General features: G+C 42.1%; 1 protein-coding gene across 1 annotated transcript in view; it reads right to left on the bottom strand.

The window, feature by feature from the left end:
* Nucleotides 1-20,309, bottom strand: part of LOC132820324 (FERM domain-containing protein 7-like) — a 60,600-nt gene that overhangs the window by 3,792 nt on the left and 36,499 nt on the right. Inside the window, 6 exon segments of the mRNA XM_060832346.1 lie at nt 97-165; nt 3,842-4,008; nt 4,102-4,197; nt 5,866-6,013; nt 13,088-13,202; nt 17,216-17,313. Of these exon segments, the coding sequence (XP_060688329.1) occupies nt 97-165; nt 3,842-4,008; nt 4,102-4,197; nt 5,866-6,013; nt 13,088-13,202; nt 17,216-17,313 (693 nt within the window).

The raw sequence follows: 20,309 nt of genomic DNA, 5'->3' as shown, positions 1-20,309 counted from the left end.
AGTCTTACACTGGCATCTCCACTTCCACATCATAATGTTATGCAAGACATAAGTGATGAACCTGAATTTTGAAACAGACAGTGTCTTGAACATTACCTTTCAAATGGCACTTTCTTAAAATCTCCTTTGCTAAGATACTCAGCCAGTTGCTTTTGTGTTCTTCCACTGAAACAAGAGAGAAAAGTTAAAGAAAGACTTTTTCTTTGTATATCGCCTTTCATGACCTAGGTATGCTTCGTTTGAACATCTTTGTGCACATCAAACTCTCAAAGAAATGTGAATAATAAAGAGACCTTCTGTTTTCATGATTCTGCCTTAGAGGAAAATAATAGGCAGGATGGCAGGCAGAGCTCAGAGAATCACAGAATCCCTACAGGGCAGATAGAGGCCCTTTGGCCCATCGAACCTACACTGACTGTCCGAAGACCATTCCCACTCAGGTACTCCTCACCTGCTTCCCTCCCACACCCCACTATCACCCTACAATTACTATGTCTAACTCACCTCGCCTGCACATCCCTGGATACGATGGGCAATTTTAGCATGGCCAATCCACCTAACCTGCACATCCTTGGACTGAGGGAGGAAACCGGAGCACCCAGAGGAAACCCATGCAGACACATGGAGAATGTGTAAAATCCACACAGTCGCCCGAGGCTGGAATCGAACCTGGGTCCCCGGTGCCACCACTGTGCCACTTAGCTCATCCTCTGAATTGTGCCATAAGATCTTTTAAGTTCAGTTGAAAGGGCAGACAATACTTTGGTTTAATAAGTCTCCTGAAAGACATTTCAGTGATGTACTGAGAGAGTGTTAACCAGGATCATATAGAATCATAAAAATTTACAATACAGAAAGAGACCCATCTTGTCAGCACTGGCTCTTGAAAGAGCTACCCAGCTAGTCCCACTCTCCAGCCCTATCTCTGTAACTCTCTAACTTCACCATTTTCAAATACATATTTAAAAATTCTCTTTTAAAACCTCCCATGGAATCTGCCTCCACCATTCTGTCAGCCAGCGCACTCCAAATCCTGACAACTCTCTAACAAAAAAAGTTTCTCCTCATCTCACTCCTACTTCTCTTGCTGACAATCTTGAAACTGTGAATCCTGGTTACTAATATACTAACTTGTGGAACAGAATATCCTTCTTTACCCTGTCAAAATTCTTCACAATTTTGAACGCCTCATAATGTCACCTCTTAATCTTCTCTACTCCAAGGAGAAATAGTCCAATTTCTCTAATCTTCCCTTGCATCTAAAATCCTTAATTCCTGGGATCATTCCAGTAAATCACCTTTGTACTCTCTTCAGAGCTTTAACATCCTTTCCTTAACATTCAGAACTGAACACAATACTCCAACTATGGTCTGACCAATGATTTGTCGATGTTTCAAACTATATGCCTCTACTTATAAACCCAAAGATCCTATAAATCTTCTGAACAACTATACCTGGCCACCTTCAGAGATTCATGCATGTGAACCCCACTGATCCTGTACTCCCCTGAATGTTGTACAATTGAGCCTGTATAGTTTTTCTGTGTTTGTTCTACCAAAATGCATTACCTCACATTTCTCTGCATTGAAATTCATTTACTAGATCTTTGCCCATTTCGCCAATTTGTCAATGTCCCTCTGAAGTCACTCAGCGTCAGCCTCAGAATTCACTATTCTCTCTCACTTAGTATCATCTGCAAAGTTCAAGATTTTGCTCTTGACACCCATCTTCAAATCATTTATATAAATCAGAAAAGAACGAAGGTACCACACCAAGTCTTGGAGAACACCAATTTCAACTCGAACCCAATCTGAGAAATGTCCATTTATACCTACCATCTGTTTGCTGTCTTTTAGCCAACTTCCAATCCATTCTGCTAAGCACCTATCAATCCCAAGCATTTCTAACTTTCTAACCAACCCTTTCAAATGCTTTCTGAATGTCCAAATATTCAACATCCACAGCACTACCCTCAGCACTGCCTGTGTCACCTCGTCAAAGAAAATATGAATTTGGCTGTGGTTGTTATCCCCTAAGAGGCCATTCTCCTCAACAGTATCCAAAACAATATATCTGTTTTCCAGGGGGATAGCCACAGGAGATTACTGCACTCCCTGCTCTGACCTCCTGCTCTGTGTGGTTGTCACCCATTCCCTTCCTGCCTGTGGGGTTTGAGTCTGTGGTGTGACCACCTCTCTATATCTACTATCCATGATACTCTCCACCTTGCACATGCTCCACAGCATCCCCAGACAGTGTCCCCAGTGTCCAGAAACTCAGGCTCCCAGGGACTGCAGCTGGAGACATGTCTTGCACACTTTTCAATGAGATCTCCCCTCATCCTTCTAAATTCCACTGAGTACAGACCCAGAGTCCTCAACTGCTCCTCATGTGACAAATCCTTCATCCCTGGGATCATTCTTGTAAACCTCCTCTGGACCTCCCTCCAATGCCAGCACATCCTTCCTTAGTTATGGGGCCCAAAACTGCTCACAATATTCCAAATGTGTTCTGACCAAAGCCAACTTCAGCAGTTCACCTCTACTCTAGTATTCTAGCCCTCATGAAATGTATGCTAACATTGTATTTGATTTCCTAAATGCTGACCGAATCTGAATGCTAACCTCTAAGAGAAACCTGAACTAGGACTTCTAAATCCCTCTGTGCTTCATTTCCCTGTTTAAAAATAGTCCACAACTCTATTCTTCTTACCAAACCGTAACCTCACTTTCTTTCATTGTATTCCATCTGCCACTTATTTGCAGGATGGGGAGTGGCTTGGAGGGGAACCTGTGCTGTTTCAATGTATCTGCTACCCTTCTTGTTCCAGATGGAAGTGGTCGTGGGTTTGGAAGGTGCTGTACGCTCCCTGAATTTCTGCAGTGCACCTTGTAGATGGTACCCACCGCTGCTACTGAGCACTAGACAGAGCTGGAAGCTGGACCCAAAGTATGTGATAGATGTTAAAAGACTATGAATAAACCTGATACATCAAACCAGTATAATCTTTGCACAGGTCTGAAATGTAAACTTTATTATATACCTGACTTTCAGGAGTGGGACTTGAACTGTAGCTGGGGCAGCACGGTGGCTCAGTGGTTAGCACAGCAGCCTCACAGCACAGGGACCCAGGTTTGATTCCAGCCTCAGGTGACTGTCTGTGTGGAGTTTGCACATTCTCTTGTGTCTGCGTGGGTTTCCTCCGAGTGCTCGGGTTTCCTCCCACAGTCCAAAGATGTGCGGGTCAGGTGAATTGGCCATTCTACATTGCCCATAGTGTTACGTGCATTAATCAGAGGGAAATGGGTCTGGGTGGGTTACTCTTCGGAGGGTCGGTGTGGACTTGTTAGGCCGAAGGGCCTGTTTCCACACCATAGGGAATCTAATCTAATCCAATCTGAGGCAAAAGCATATGTCTGATATTACAAAATGAGACTTTTTCCTGAACAATTAATTTTAACTTCAGTAAATAATGAGGGACTTCAGTGCAACAAGGAACATTATACCTGGGTGGCACGGTGGCACAGTGGTTAGCACTGCTGCCTCACAGCGCCAGAGACCTGGGTTCAATTCCCACCTCAGACGACTGACTGTGTGGAGTTTGCACGTTCTCCCTGTGTCTGTGTGGGTTTCTCTGAGTGCTCCGGTTTCCTCCCACAGTCCAAACATGTGCGGGTCAGGTGAATTGGCCATACTAAATTGCCCGTAGTGTTAGGTAAGGGGTAAATGTCGGGGTATGGGTGGGTTGCGCTTCGACGAGTCGGTGTGGACTTGTTGGGCCGAAGGGCCTGTTTCCACACTGTAAGTAATCTAATCGAATTCTCCACAGTACCCCTGTACCTGTAGCGAAAGTTGGATCCTTTGCTGTAAAGAATGGGCTTGGGTTTTGATCTGGGTTCTTCAGGAAGCCTAAAGAAAGCGTGATATTCAACACAGGTCTTCCAGAAGTGCTTGCACGCATTACGACTTGCCATCAGGAATTCCAAGGAGTCCTTGCATGAGGCGGTCTGTCATTGTTGGACAGAGAAAATGTTATTAAACAAAGAGTCACTTGATGCATGCTAATGTCAAGTGATGATGGAAGTAAAAGCAAACCTTACAAAAATGTTGGAATGGAGCTTGATAAAGAAATGTTTCTTCTTAAAACTCAGTTTGCGTATTTTGGCCCAGTTGAATGTATTGATCTTTGTCTTGCCCTGGAATGAGAGTTGGAACTTTAAATCGGACCTATCACACCAACAACTTGTATTTGTAAAAGACTTTGTTGTAGTCAAACTCCCTAGGTACCTCAGTGCAGATTAGCGAGGTAATTAGACACAGGTGACTGAACACTTTGGCAAAGAGGTGGATTTTGAGCAGTCATACAGTCATAATATTTACAGAGTTGGACAGTCCGGAAACAAACCCTTCAGTCCACCTTGTCCATGCCAACCAGAAATCCTAATTTAATCTAGTCCCATTTGCCAGCATTTGGCCCATATCCCTCTAAAGGTAAAAACAATGACTGCAGATGCTGGAAATCAGAGTCGAGATTTGTGTGGTGCTGGAAAAACACAGCAGTTCAGGCAGCATCTGAGGAGCAGGAAAATCGACTTTTCGGGCAAAAGCCCTTTCCTGATGAAGGACTTTTGCCCGAAACACCGATTTTACTGCTCCTTGGATGCTGCCTGAACTGCTGTGTTTTTCCAGCACCTCTCTAATCTAGACCCCATATCCCTCTAAACCTTTCCATTCATAAACCCATCCAGATGTCTTTTAAATGTTGTAATTTTACCCACCCCCACCACCTCCTCTCGCAACTCATTCCATGCACGCACCATCCTCTGCCTGAAAAAGTTGTCCCTCAGATACCTTTTAAACCTTTTAAACCTATGGCCTCTAGTTTTGAACTCCCCTGCCCTGAGGAAAACACCTTGACTGTCCACCCTATCCATGCCCCTCATAATCTTATAAACCTCTAGAAGGTCAACCCTCAGCGCCTGCAGCACCAGGGAAAATAGCCCCAGCCTATTCAGCCTCTCGCCATAGCTCCATCCCTCCAATCCCAGCAAGAAGCTTGTAAGTATTTTCTGAAACATTTAAAGTTGAACAACATCCTTCCTAGAGCCGGAGACCTGAATTGTGCGCATTATTCCAAAAATGGCTGAACAAATTTCCTGTACAACTGCCATATGACATCCCAACTCCAATACTCAATGCACTTAAATTGAGAAGAGAGAGTTGTGTGGGACAAAAGCTGTGTGAACTTACAAATTGGGAAGTAGACCACTCAGCCCTTTGACTGCTCTGCCACTCAATGTCATCATGGCAATTTGATTATTCCTCTGCTCCTCATAACCTTTCATATTTTGCTTGTCAATGATTTAGAGAGGGAACTTTGGCATTTACAGATGAAAGCAGAGGCACTGTCATGTGAAGAAATAAGGGATGCGTAACAGACTAGAATTAAAAGGCTGTTTTTAATGGGTTGTAAGCTTGGGATGTGAGAAGCTAACACTGAGCATTGCAGGTTCACAGCAGCTGAATGTATCAACATGGGTTCCAGTGGTGTTTTGGCCATCTCAACTCAAAATTTATGATTGGCCCTTGTTGGATAACAGGAAAACATGACATTTTCTTTCCATAGGACTCTAGGATCTGTGCCAGTGTTTTAGAATCCAACCATGTCTGATTCATCTGGTTTCCATGAAAATCGACCTTGGCTACAAACAGCCTGAACAGAAAGCTACTCTACATAATGAAACACAGCAACATCTAATGTAACAAGAATGACATTCTGGTCAGAGACTCAAGGCAATTCATGTCACATGTGAGGTACCTTTCTCTTCAAAATAATTTTATACCATTCACTGGGTTTAACCTACCTGAAAGACCAATATGCCCATATGTAAAACAGCCAGATTGATCTGTGTTCCTTCACCATCATTGGCTGGATGGAGCCTGACACCATACATCTCCAGTTTCCGTGCCGTGTCGAGAAGGCGAAGGTCAGAGGTCGCTGAGGTCAACCCTCTGTGCAAAGATCAAATGTTTATTCATCAACAATGAGCAAAGTGCCTCACTATGACCTACAGAAATCCTGAAATTTTGGGATGGCCTGTTGCAAATAGAATATTACACTCAAAATAGATTGATTAGATTACCTACATTATGAAAACAGGCCCTTCAGTCAAACAAGTCCACACTGACCCGCTGAAGAATAACCCACCCAGACCCATTCCCCTACCCTATATTTACCCCTGACTAATGCACCTAACACTATGGCAATTTAGCATGGCCAATTCACCTGACCTGCACATCTTTGGACTGTGGGAGGAAACCGGAGCACCCGAAGGAAACCCACGCAGACACGGGGAGAATGTGCAAACAATTGAACCCTGGTCCCTGACGCTGCGAGGCAGCAGTGCTAACCACTGTGCCACCGTGCTTTCCCCCAGCGGTTTGAAAGTTATGACCATTCCACATCCAAGCTCGATCAAAATGTTTTGTGTGTGTATTGATCTAGTAAACAGGACAATACAATTTTGGTGAGGCAGAGAGGATTTCTGTCAGTTCATGCTCAGATGTGGCTGTAAATTATAAGGCCAGTCTTTATAGGCCATCCCTAGTCACCTTCGAAAGTTGAAGCCAGGACTTCCTGTGAAGTAAATATGGAGGTGCTTCCAATTTTTAATTCATTATGAGATGCCTCACTGACGGGGCCAAAATATTTGCTCATTCTGAATTACCCTTGAAAACGTGGTGATGAACTACCTTCTAGAACCATCTGGTGCATGTACACACCAGAGCTGTTAGGATCAGAGTTACAGAATTTTGACCCAGTGACAGTGAAGGAATGACGACATGATTCTCAGTCAGGATGCTGTGGGACATGGAGGGGACATTCAGGTGCCATTGAATGTCAAGGGAGATAGATAAATTCTCTCCTTTGGAGTTATTCATTGCCGGTCACTTGTGTGGCATGAGTGTTATTTGCCACATATCAGCCCAAGTTTGAATATTTTCTAGGTCTTGCTGCAAATGAACTTGGACTGCTTCTGCAGCTGAGGAACTGCAAATGCTTCTGAACATTATGCAATCATCAAGAGTCACATCCACTTCTGATCTAATGATGTAGGACTTTAATGAAACAGGTGAAGATGGCTGAGGCTAAGGCACTACCCTGAGGGGGTCCTGCAGACCTGCACTGGACTGAGATGACTAACCTCCACCATCCAGAAGCATTGTATGTGCCCGAAATGGTTGACACACTTTGCACTTTGAATTCTGCCTTCACTGGAAGTCATCATCATCATGACTGAGGAGGGGATTGTGTACAAGGCATGGTTCCTGAATAGAAACGTATTCCCTTACAGCTTTCAGAGGGAGCAGATATATTTGTACCAGCTCCCTGAATTCCTGATAATCATGCTTGACCAAATTGAAGTGTAATTATTTTTGATCCCAAAAGCATTTTTGATCCCAAATACCAACCTGTTCACATTCTACAGTGGTGTAACCTCCATCAATAACCACCAGACAGGGCCAAGATAACCAAAGACAAAGGAAAATTGGAGGCAGCGAACTATCTGAAACAGCCTTGACCGGGTACTATATACTGGTCCCATGTACAAATACCATAAGGTTCCAGCAGTGTTCATCAAAGAAAACACCACAGTGGTTCAAAACTGAACATGACCATGTGAAAGAAATTAAGAAAAGCCAGGAGAAAAGAAGAAAAAAAGCCAGGCAAGTTATTTAGCGGTTTTAGAGCATTACCACTTCAAGAAAACACAGGCAAGTAGTTAAAAATGATTACAAAAATGGAAAGAGAGCAGTTGATTCTCGAAGCAGCAAAAAATCAAGCTTAGCACTCCAAATGCAAAACTTCATTTTGAAGTTGGTAAGAAGCACCGAACAATAGTGTGGGCTAGGAATGGAGAGTAAATCCAGCAACACTTAGAAAATGCAGAGATTCGAGTGAAGGAGGCTCTTTAGGGAGTACGTGAGTGCTTTAGGTAATAAGTTAGCGATTCTCATAGGAAAGGGGAATACATTTGTGAAAAACAGCACAAATACAAACAAAAACGTGTCTTTTCAGGTGAAATTAACAAGTAGAAGCATGGAAAAGCTACAAGTTACACTACAATACCACATACATAAGAGGGTTGAAAGTGTGTAGGTTGTTCACCATTAAACAGCGTCACTTTTGAGCCTGTATGTGTATCACAATTTCAAATTCCTTAAGATAGTTGAAGGAGTTTGACTACCTCTGAACAACTGGTCCAGAAATAAATGCTTTTTCAAGCAGCTAATCAAAGGGAAAGAAAATTGGATTTGCTAGACTCTTGACACAACCCAAAAATGGAAAGAATCTGTTGATATTTACTACATGAGGAATGCTTCATATATCCAAGAAGTGACCAGTATGCTAAAAAACACAACTAAACAAACAACTTCAACAAGAACGAGAGTGACCAAAGCTGTGGAACTATTTACTATCATTCTGTAATTACTCTATGACTCTATGTTTAGTTTGGGATCATACTCAGCATGAACTGGTTGGAATTAAGGGTGTGTTTCCATGCTATATGACTCTGTTTAGGGATATCCAGACCAAAATCCAATGAGTTAGTTGACAACACTTGCTTTGAACACTGCCAGAATTTCACAATCATGGATGATTTATTAATGGATGACAAAAGATTAGTCATTTCATTTCCCTTCAGGAAGGTCAAATTAAAATTATTGTCAATAATAAACCAGAGATACTTAGGCATTACCAGGTGTGCAAACAGGGCTCAGTCAATGATAAGATGGCCAAAGATCTGAAAAGAGACTGAATGTTTCAAAACTCATAATGGAATTCATGAGTACAAAGCCAATCTGGAAAACATTCCTGTACATAGGAGTCAGATCAGCTTGTCTGATCTGCAACAAGTCAGAAGGTAGAACTCAGCAAGGTTTGGAAAAGAAGCCAACGTTGAGAACAAGAATGAGCAGTACAATCCAAATGAGCTCATTTAGAAATCTTCAACAATATGTTGTTTAGGCAGCAGAACACTCTGATGGACAACTTGATACACTAAGACTCTTCAATTCTGATGTCAAAGGTGGTGTTGAGTGAACGACTGAGAATGTGAGAAAATCGATTTCATCCTAACTATGAAAGACAACTGAAGATGTCCAGCATCATCAACAGCTCAAGGGAGATGAGCTGTATCTGACTCCATAGGATCCAGACTAATGCTAGCTATTGCCAAAAGTCTCAGAGCAGTGGCCGATGTGAGGAAGCTGTCCAGGAGTAGTGCCTGGCATGGGGAAACAGTCCTGCAACAGCAGCTGGAGCGAGGAGCCAGTCCTGGGTGGAGGCTGGCGTAGGGAAAGCTGTCCTAGACCTCACCTTGGAGCAGTTGAGAGCTGGTACAGAGTGAACTGAAGGCATGCAGTTGTGCAAGGACAGTTGTTGGACTGGGGTATGGTGCTGGTGATGATACCATGTGTGAAAGCCCCTGCGCCGAGTTGCTGCAATGTAATGTTTATTTGAAATTTTTTTACCTGATTGAAATGTCAATCCTTTGACTACATCTTATTTTCAACTTATTCTTTAAACACTGTAAAGTAAGCAACTACTTTTCCTTTTATTTCTCTTTTGTATCTAAGGTATGTACTTAGGTGAGAGGCGCCATTGTAAAACTTCTCACTGCACTCCTTACTTCTGTACTTGAGAACATATGAAAATAAAGGATATTCTATTCTATTCTACACAAAAAGAAATAGACAAAAAGAACAAATTGTCTGGTCTAAACATTTGAGTTATTACAAGAACAAGACTTCCTCCAACTAGAAAAGTATTTCAGAATTCTAGGAGATTACAAGAAAGAATTTGTTTAAACATATCAATTGTCTTTGATGATGCATGTTCAAAAGATTCAGGGTCCCCCACAGATGAATTTATGAGGCAACTACATGAATGACCAGGGAAGAGTTCCTTTGCAAAATAAATTCATGAGATAAATGGCCTTCTAGTTAAGGTAATGGACCAACAACAAGGTCCTGCACAAAGGATCTCCAAGAGGTAAATGATCTTCTGATGGAGAAGTGACCAACCATATAGAACCATACAGTGCTGAAACAACCTTTGACCCTTTGACACTGCACTGCCAAAACTACACTCAATCTCCACAAATATGACAGTAAAACACCAACAATTCTTCCAAGTCAGGATAAAGTGCATTCTGAGAAAAATGTAAAAAGTTCAGACTGCATTAATTTGTGAAGACAAATATTGGCATTGGGGGAGTGATGGGGGAGTTGGGATTGTGCTGAATGTAATGTGGTTATATACATGATTGTAAAATGGGTTACCTGTGGGGGGAGTCGGCAAAGAAGTGTGCATATGATATTGAATAAGCTAATGATTCTCAATGGGTTAATGTTCATGTTACATTCACTCTAGCCAATTTCCTGATATCACATGCACAGTATATAGGTGAAAGCAAGGAGTTCTGCTCCAGTTTTTGGAAGGAACAGATGTATCTGTATCAATTCCTTAAGGTTCTCATATTTATTCCTCATCAAATGCAATTACCATCATACAGAAAAACCTTCTTGTTATCTAACAACAGTACCTGTTCCACTATCACTTACCATTACATAGACTGAAAACAAAGCAAATCACAGAAGGACTTGTGAAGGTACTAGCTGAATCTGATGCCACCTTCTGGTTAAGGTGGAAAATGTCACCACGTTCCAGCAATGGTCATCTATGAACATAAAATCACAGAATCCCTGTAGTATGGAAGCAGGCTATTCAGCCCACTGAGTCCATACTGACCCTCTGAAGAGCAACCCGTCCAATCCCTGTAATCTGGCATTTTTCGTGGCTAATCTACCTAACCTGCACATCACTGCATACTATCGGCAATTTAGCATGGCCAGTCCACCTAACCTGCACATCTTTGTACTATGGGAGGAAACCAGAGAAACCCACACAGACCCAGGATGAACGTGCAAACTCCAGACAGACAATCAGCTGAGACTGGAATCAAATCCAGGTCTCTGTGCTGTGAGGCAGCGATACTAACCACTGACCCACACTTGTTCAAGATTGCATTGAGCAATTAGATGGGATTGGTCAGGCCTTTTGTCTCTTTTTTATTCTGCCCCACTTGCTACATCTTGTCAAAGAGCATATAAAACTGATCCTCCCCACTAACAGTGGCATGAATTGACCCTTGCATACTGTCCAACCAAATAAAAATAATAGAGGAAAATCAGAATCAGAAGTAATATCTGGCCCTGCAGTCACTTGAACTCGCTTTGCCATTCAATAAGGTCATGCAAATCCTTCAACAATTGTATCTTTCCAATATATTGCTTGATGCCCAAAAGTCCATCGATCTCAGGTTTGAACAACTCAACATCTGAGCACTTACAGCTGTCTGGGGCAGAGATTTCAAAAGATATGAAGTGAATAAAATTTCCTTCAAGTCAGTCCTCAATGTATATAAGTAAATAAATGAAATAATTTGCTTCCAATTGTTTAGTGACCTTCATGTGTTCATTGACTTTGCCAGGCATCTTTCACACAGCATCAAGTACATCAATTGTCTCAGAATGCTCAGTGAATTATTTTTTAAGATTTATGAAGATAAACACAATAATCCAGTTTAGAAACAGCAATAGCCCATGAATAACAGTCTGATAAGTGAAGTGTTAATCTGTTTTTCTCATGGTGTTAATTGAAGTGTGATCATTGACTAGAACCCTGAAATTTTGCACTTTGCAAAATATTCTTTGACATCCACATGAGAGAGCAAATTTAAAATCTCATCCAACAGATTGCATCTTAGACAGTCTAGCACACCCTCAATAATGTCCTCGAGTGTCAGTGCCAATTATATGCTCAAATGTTTGTGTCAAGTCTGAAGTTCTTAAATTTCTAACTCTAAGCTAAGTCATATAATCATAGAACTGTTACAGCACCAAAGGAGAACATGCAGCCTATCATATCTGCACTGTATTGCTAAATTCATTTACAATCAACTGAATCGTAAATGGTCATTTGGTAATGCAGAAATTCAATATTGTTGAAATATTGAAATATTGAAATATTGCTGATTTAAACAAAATATTTTATTTATCAGGATAATTTCAAAAATTACCGAAGTAAAGGTGAAACAACTTTCAAACTGAATGAGGAGAGGAGAGTGATGAAAGGTTGGCAAGTGGACTCTGATTGGTAGAGGTGCTATTATAGAGAATGCTATGATAACCATAGTTAACTGCCAAACTTTAATTCAATTTTAAACCAGGCTCATTTCTCAGGACTAACCAGAGTCAACCTGTGAGATTGAAAATTTAAACAAAACTTGGCAGTTAACTTCTGTCATTATTAACACCTCTATTTTCTGTGGCAACCCCTCAATCAATCAGACCTCACTTTCCAATCAATCAGCACTCTCCTCTCACATGCTATAAATGTTGCCTTGCAGTTGCTTTGGTAATAATTCCAAATTGTCACAGAGTCATAGAGATGTACAGCACAGAAACAGACCCTTCAGTCTAACTCATCCATGCCAACCAGGCATCCTAGCCTAATCTAGTCCCATTTGCCAGCATTTGGCCCATACCTCTCTAAACCTTTCCCCTATTCTTATATCAATGCAGATGCCTTCTACATGCTGTAATTGTACCAGCCTCTACCATTTCCTCTGGAGGCTCATTCCATACACGCACCACCCTCTGTGTGAAAATGTTGCCCTTCAGGTCCCTTTTATATCTTTCCCCTCTCACTTTAAGCCTATGCCGTCTAGTTCTGGACTCTTCACCCCAGCAAAAAGACCTTGTCTTTTTACCCTATCCATGCCCCTGATGATTTTATAAACTGCGAAAAGGTCACCCTTCAGCCTCCGACGTTCTAGGGAAAACAGCCACAGCATATTCAGCCTCACCCTATAGCTCAAAACCTCCAACATTAGCAACAAGAATCATAGATGAAAAGCTCATACATGAAAAGTGACTTTTTCAGCACCAATCAAAACCAATAAGATATCACTTTTTGTTGACTTCTACAATACTTTGTTCATTATATTGTGTACTTACACGAGCTTCTGGTGAAAGTTCATTATTTTGTGTACTAGCCGTTCCTGGTTTGCAACATATATCTTGGACTGTAAATGCGTTTGGTCCAGTTCTTCATCAAAATCACCAACTTCAGCTTCAAGATAAAAAAAGAAGACAGGTGAGGTAAAATGAATGTAGCAAGTAAGAAGTAAAAGATAAATTATTACACTATAGAATGGGTGTATTAATTTGGGCTGACAGTTTAAGAAAGGGTAGGTAGATGTAATGCTCAATATGTGTGAGGTCTGTTTGGGAAAGGTACTCTTTGAACAGCTAATTTCACTCCATCCACTAGATGGTGGGGTAGCAGTGGCTCTGTGGTTAGCACTGCTGCCTCACAGCCCTTGGGACTTTGGAATGATTCGAGCCTTGGAGCTGTCTATTTTGAGCTTGCACATTCTCATTGTGTCTGTGTGGGTTTCCTCCCACAGTCCAAATATGTGCAGGTTCAATCAATTGACCATGGTAAATTGCCTATGGTATCCAGGAATCTGTAGGCTAAGTGGATAAGCCATAGGAAATGCAGCGTTACAAGGTGGGTCTGGGTGGGCTGCTGTTCAGGGTATTGAAGGGCTGAATAGCCTGCTTCCACACTCTGGAGATGCTATCATTCTGGACATTGTTACCCAAGTTAACATTCTTATCGAATCAGAACTATAAACATACAGGAGCAATAAGATAAAAACAATGACTGCAGATGCTGGAAACCAGATTCTGGATCAGTGGTGCTGGAAGAGCACAGCAGTTCAGGCAGCATCCAAAGTGCACCGAAATCGATGTTTCGGGCAAAAGCTCTTCATCAGGAATAAAGGCAGTGAGCCTGAAGTGTGGAGAGATAAGCTAGAGGAGGGTGGGGGTGGGGAGAAAGTAGCATAGAGTACAATGGGTGAGTGGGGGAGGGCATGAAGGTGATAGGTCAGGGAGGAGAGGGTGGAGTGGATAGGTGGAAAAGGAGCTAGGCAGGTAATGTTTCTTCTCTTTCACACTCTCACTATATCACTCACAGGCAGAGTAAGCATTTTTCCCCAGTCTTAATTGACCTGGTGAAGGTAGTGGTGAGCTGTCTTCTTGAACTGCTGCAGTCCTTTTACACTCAGTGATGTTAGACAGCAAGTTCCATGATATTGATCCAGTGTCAGTTCAGGAAGAATAATATAGTTCCACAACAGCATGCAGTATTGAAGAGAAACTTGGAAAGTTTGCATGATATTGGTGTTAAAAAGTGAGGTCTGCAGATGCTGGAGATCAGAGCTGAAAATGTGTTGCTGGTTAAAGCACAGCAGGTTAGGCAGCATCCAAGGAACAGGAAATTCGACGTTTCGGGCCAGAGCCCTTCATCAGGAATGATGATATTGATATCATTCCTGATGATATTGGTGTTGACAGTGTCGATGTATAGAGCCTAATTCAGACTGAGAAATATTGTTATTCTTTACATTGTGTCATGAAAATGGATCATAGCTCTGAATTGCTTATGAATACTGAACGTTTAAGTATGGTATGCATTTTACTTTTAAAAGAAAGACATACATGCCAATATGGTTAAGAATGCAGTGACTGTCCAAAACCCTATGTAAACCTGGAATGTCACACATGAAGAATGTCAACGGACCTTCAGACAGCTTCAGACATTCCATTCAAAAACTGAACTGTGATCTTGTTTGCATTCTAGATTGCAGACATTATATGTTTTGGAAAAAGGGCAGTTCTGGATGAAAGAAATGCTTGAGTTTTACCCTTCTGAGAACACTCAAGAAAGCAGGCTATAAACCACCTGCAATCCTTGGTCTCTGTGTGCTAGTGTACTATCTTGTGGTTTAGGTTACACTGTGCTAACCAATGCTGTAAAGGGATACAGCTGAGGGTTTCCATCAAATGAGCCTGTCCGCACAGGTAAAGAGATACAAAGTCTTTTTTTCAGTCTGAAGGCTGAAAACAGGTCATCAGAATATTCATTATTAAAGGGAACTAAACAGATTCAATTCAGCTCACTGCCCAACCAATAATTCAACTGCCAAAGTGAGTGTTAATGGAACCATCCACCTTAATTCATCATGGATAAACCGAAGACTCGTTTGTATATTCTTTTATTTTGCTTTTACTATTTGGACTTACCTCGCATTTCTAAAGTGTGTATGTTTGGTCTTGCTTTTTCATTCCTTATCTCCCAGTTTACTAGCTAATGAATTCACTCCTTCTTTAATCTCAAGGAAGCCTAGTTAAATTGGCTCCTTTGAAGACATAAGTACATTCAGTCTGGGAGATGGATATCCACAAGGGAGGGAAATATTTTTAAATGAAACCTGTTGCAACCAGCCGAGGGGCTGAGTTGGTGAATAATGACGGGGAACTGGTCCATCCCTCCTTACCCAGGATCATGTTGAATTGCAGACCTCACCCAGAGACCAGTTACGACAGCAGTTAAGCCTGCATTCTACTTGTTTCTCATTGGGATGTCATTCATCCGCCCTGTACTCATGATGTATGAATTTCGGAGCAGTCCGTGCCCGGTCAGTCAGAGAGTCAAGCAGCAATCAAAGAAGGAAAGAACCAACACTTGGTGGTGTTGTGGATAGTGAGGAGGATTGTCAGAGGATACAGTAGGATATAGATCAATTTAAGGCATGTGCAGTAAAATGGCAGATGGTGATTAATCCAGACAAATGTGAGGTGATGCATTTTGGAAGGTCAAGTACAGGTGGAATTTATACAGTGAATGGCAGAACCCTTAGGAGTATTGATATGCAGAGGGACCTGGGTGTGCAGGTCCACAGATCACTGAAGGTGGATGTGCAGGTAGGTAATGTAGAAAGAAAAGGCCTATGGCATGCTTGCCTTAGGTAGGGGCATTGAGTATAAGGATGGACAAATGATGCTGCAGCTTTTAGAGCTTTATTTAGGCCACACATGGAATATTGCGTACAGTTCTGGTCACCACACAACCAGAAGGATGTGGATGCTTTGGAGAGGGTACAGAGAAGGTTTGCCAGAATATTGTCTGGTATGGGAGATTTTAGCAAGATTGAATAGACTGAGTTTGTTTTCACTGGAATGCTGGAAGTTGAGAGGCAAGCGAATAGAAGTTTATAAGATCATGAATGGCCATGGATAGAGTGGAAAGTATGAGGCTTTTTCCCAGAGTGGAGGGGTCAATTACTAGGGGACACAGGTTGAAGATTCAGAAGAGGAAGTTTAAAAGAGATGTGCAAGACAAGCTTTTCACACAAAGGGTGGTGAGTGCCTGGAACGTACTGCCAGAGGAGGTGGTGGAAGCAGTCACAAGAAGCAGCATTCAAGAAACACCTGGATGAATACATGAATATGATGGGAATAGAGGAATAAGTGAAGACAGTTTCAGTATGGAAGAACAAAATGTGTCAGCGCAGGCTTGGAAGGCCGAAGGGCCTGTTCCTGTTCTTTGCAAAACCTGTGATATTGCTCTTGTGAATTGATGAAATCTGGTCACACGAATTTCCTCTCATGGCCATGTTTAGAAGCTTAGCATTTACCCAAAGTGAGGCACCAAGCAGAAAGGCTGTCAGCCATGCTCAGATGTCACATCTGTTGAGGCTGGAAGAGGAACACATGAGGGCTGACGATGACGTGGTTGCTCGGTGAAACTTGGTGGGGAGTAGATGACAGCCTCAGGCTCTAGTTCTCTGGAAGCCTCATGCCCTACTGGTCAACTAAATTGCCCTGTAGTGTCCAGGAATGAGCAGGCTAGGTCGGTTAGCCATGGTAAATACATGGCTACATGGATAGGGTGGGCAGACGGTGTTCTTCAGAGGATTGGTGCAGACTCGATGGGCCAAATAGCCTCTTCCTGGGCTGTTGAGATTCCATGATTCTATTAATAAGAAGCCTCCCACAGGTATGGCATATAGAGATCCACAGGCTGAATTCTGAATTCAAGCTACCAGTCTCAGTGAGTCAGTGAAAATACATATTCATCTGGCAATACCATCAATCTGAAGCATTTATCCATTTAACAATAACAAGTATATTACTGCAGTTTTCAGCAGGGATCCCAGGTTAGGTCCACTTCTCAGTGAAACATTTAGCCTTCTTTTGAACTCCATTGAATGGGTAAATTTGGCCGACACTCACCCTGGATGATGTGAGACAGTAACAGTGCGGTACTGTTCTCATTGCAATGAAGTCTTCCAGCAAGCAGGTCCCGTTTGATTTGCTGAGCAAAGAGATACCTGCAGAAGTAACAAGATCAGTTTGAATAGCTCTGGCCAATCACATTGTAGCACTCAGACAGACAGGCAGGAAGGACATTAATGACTCCCCCTTGGTCATCTCGCAGCAAGTGCAAAACAGAAAGAGGCCATTGAGCCCATTGAATGTGGGTCAGCTGTGGATCTTGTCTCTAAATTAAGAGAGCACAGTTTCAGGCTCTGAATATGGAGTAACAATGGGCCATCCAGCCCCAACAAATAATAAGACCATTATCTAATTGGAGCCCTGGTCACTTTCACTTCATTGCTTACCAAGATTCTATCTACCTCTGCTGTGTAAATATTCAAGGACTGTTTCCACCCTTCTTTGAGTTCTAAATACTCATTATTTTGAGAGAAGCCTATTCCCTCTATTTATGCCTTGAATGTGCCACATCTGAGTAACCGATCTTTCTGGATGCTCCCACCAGGTGAAACATCCTCTCCGCATCCACTTTGGCAAGCCTCCTTCAGATCTTATACGTTTCCATCTGGATACTTTCATGTAGCAGTGAGGAAGTGCTACATTCTCAGAGGTGCTGTATCTCAGATTGGATGTTAAACCAAATCCCTACTTGGCCATTGGACTGATTTCAACAAATCCTGGTCGCCCAGTTTGAAGAAGAAAACAAATTAGTTCACCAACTGCCTTGGTCAATATTTTAATATTAACCAACATGATTTAAAGCAAAGCATCAGATTATTACCTCATTGCTGTCTATGGGAGCTTGCTGTGTAAAAATTAGCTACTCTTTCTTCTATATGACAATAGGGAATCACACTGTGCTTGATTTGGCATTTGACCAATCCTAATAGCATTTGAGGAGGTGATAGTCAGATCCATTCTTGAATTGCTGCAATCCTTGGGCTACTTTGTTCTTGAGTATCATTAAAACTACATCTATCCAGGCAAGTGGGGAGTACTCCATCACCATCCTGACTCATGCCTTGCAGATGATGGGCAGGCTTTGGAGAGGCAGGAGGTGAGTTACTCGCTGCAGGATTCCTGACCTCTGTCCTGCTCTTGTAGCCAAAGTATTTATATGATTGGCCTGGATCAGTTTCTGGTTAATGATACCTGAAAAGATGTTGAGAGGGGGAGGATTCAGTGATGGTAACTCCATTGAATGGCAAGGGGTGATGGTTAGATTCTCTCTTGTTGGATATGGTTAACTCCCTGACGCTTGCCACTTATCAGACCAAGCCTGAATATTGCCCAGGGCATGGGCGCATGAAAATAAATTGCTTCAGGAATTAATGGAACATGGTACAATCATCAGCAAACATCTCTATTTCAGACCTTATGATGAAGGGTAGGCTGTGATTGAGCAAGTGAAGATATTAGAGCAGAGAGCTCATTCACTGTGAATTCCTGCAGTCTTAGCAGTACAATGATCGGCTCCCAGCACCTACAGCTATCTTCAAACTAAAATACTTTGGGATAAAAATGTATCCACATAGTGCTGCTTTGAACTACAAACCACTGCAAAGATATCACTGCTGAATGTTCACTGGCTATGCACTGCATCTGTATAACATGACTAGAATCTATCTAATATGACTAGAACTAATGTCAATGTGTTTCTCCCATTTAAGACAAAGACAATTGTTTGTGGAACGGCTCACAACATGTATATCCTAAAAGGAGTAAAAATGCATCAGCAGACACATTCTAAGTGGAGGTGACAGGATGTTATTCACAGTGGTGCTCCATACAATAAAGGCGAAATACTCTTTCCTTCTAATAAAGGAGTTGATAGTTCTCATATTCCATTTGCTGAGTGTTAATTATCAGGTTTTCACCCTACATCCATTGGGTTTTACCAAAGGAAAACTGACTACAGTCTTAATAGTGCAGTTGTAATAGACCAGTGAGACATTCTGCCTGGCTCAAACATATATACTACATCTCTAACCAAAGCAATGAGTTCAAGTGTTGGTAAATGGCCAAGTATCAGAAACACCCTGCTCTTCTCTAAAATAGCCTCATGCTGACTGATGAAGTCTCAGTTTACTGTTCCATTGAAAGGACAACTCCTGCATAATGTGGCAGTGAAGGGTGACCAGGATTTGGTGTCAGATAGGGGCAGCAGAGATTTGGAGGAGCTGAGTTTACAAAGAGATAAGGTTGGGAAGCCAGACTGAAAAGCATTGGAATATTTGGGCCTAGTGGCAAACGCTGCTCTAGAGCAAGGGCTAGAGTTAGTATTAGAATAAGGGCAGGGTTGTGTGGAAATGGAAGCAGATGATTGACTGGATTAGGAGTTAGAAGTTTGCCTCAGGCGCTGAACTAAGGCCATACACTTAGAATGTGTCTACTGGTGCATTTTTACTCCTTTTAGGATATACATGCTGTCAGCAGTTCCATAAATATTTGTTTTTAAGAGTCTTATTTGGGAGAAACACATTGATATTAGTTCTAGTCATATTGAATAGATTCTCGTGAGCAATTTGGCTCAGCCTCATACAACACCCATGGAAAGGGATGGAAGTGATAGCTCCGGTCTCGTAGTTGCAACTGATGGAAATGACTCCAATTAATGGGAATTTCTTCTCATCCAATACTGGATTTCAGACAAGTAACATTGTGGTGGTACTGAGGGACAGCACACAGATGTAGGTGAAGCCATAACCTTTTGACTCTGAAGAAACAACATTGCCACTTGCATCATAGTTGACAGTTGTGAATAGTTCCACTTCTGATACTAATGGATATTAGTGTTCTTGCTTAGAACACCCATCCAGAATCCATCAATATAACAAAAGCTTTTTGCAAGGTTTGTGAAGGTTTGCAGCTCAGGTTGAGGTTTAGGGTGTAGGTTTGCTCGCTGAGCTGTAGATTTGATATCCAGATGTTTCATTACCTGGCTAGGTAACATCATCAGTGGAGACCTCCAAGTGAAGTGAAGCTGTTGTCTCCTGCTTTCTATTTATGTCTTTCTCCTGGATGGGGTTTCTGGGGTTTGTGGTGATGTCAT

This window comes from Hemiscyllium ocellatum, chromosome 11 (genome assembly GCF_020745735.1).
Source record: "Hemiscyllium ocellatum isolate sHemOce1 chromosome 11, sHemOce1.pat.X.cur, whole genome shotgun sequence".
Taxonomy (NCBI): Eukaryota; Metazoa; Chordata; class Chondrichthyes; order Orectolobiformes; family Hemiscylliidae; genus Hemiscyllium; species Hemiscyllium ocellatum.
This window is presented reverse-complemented; position numbering and strand designations above follow the sequence as displayed.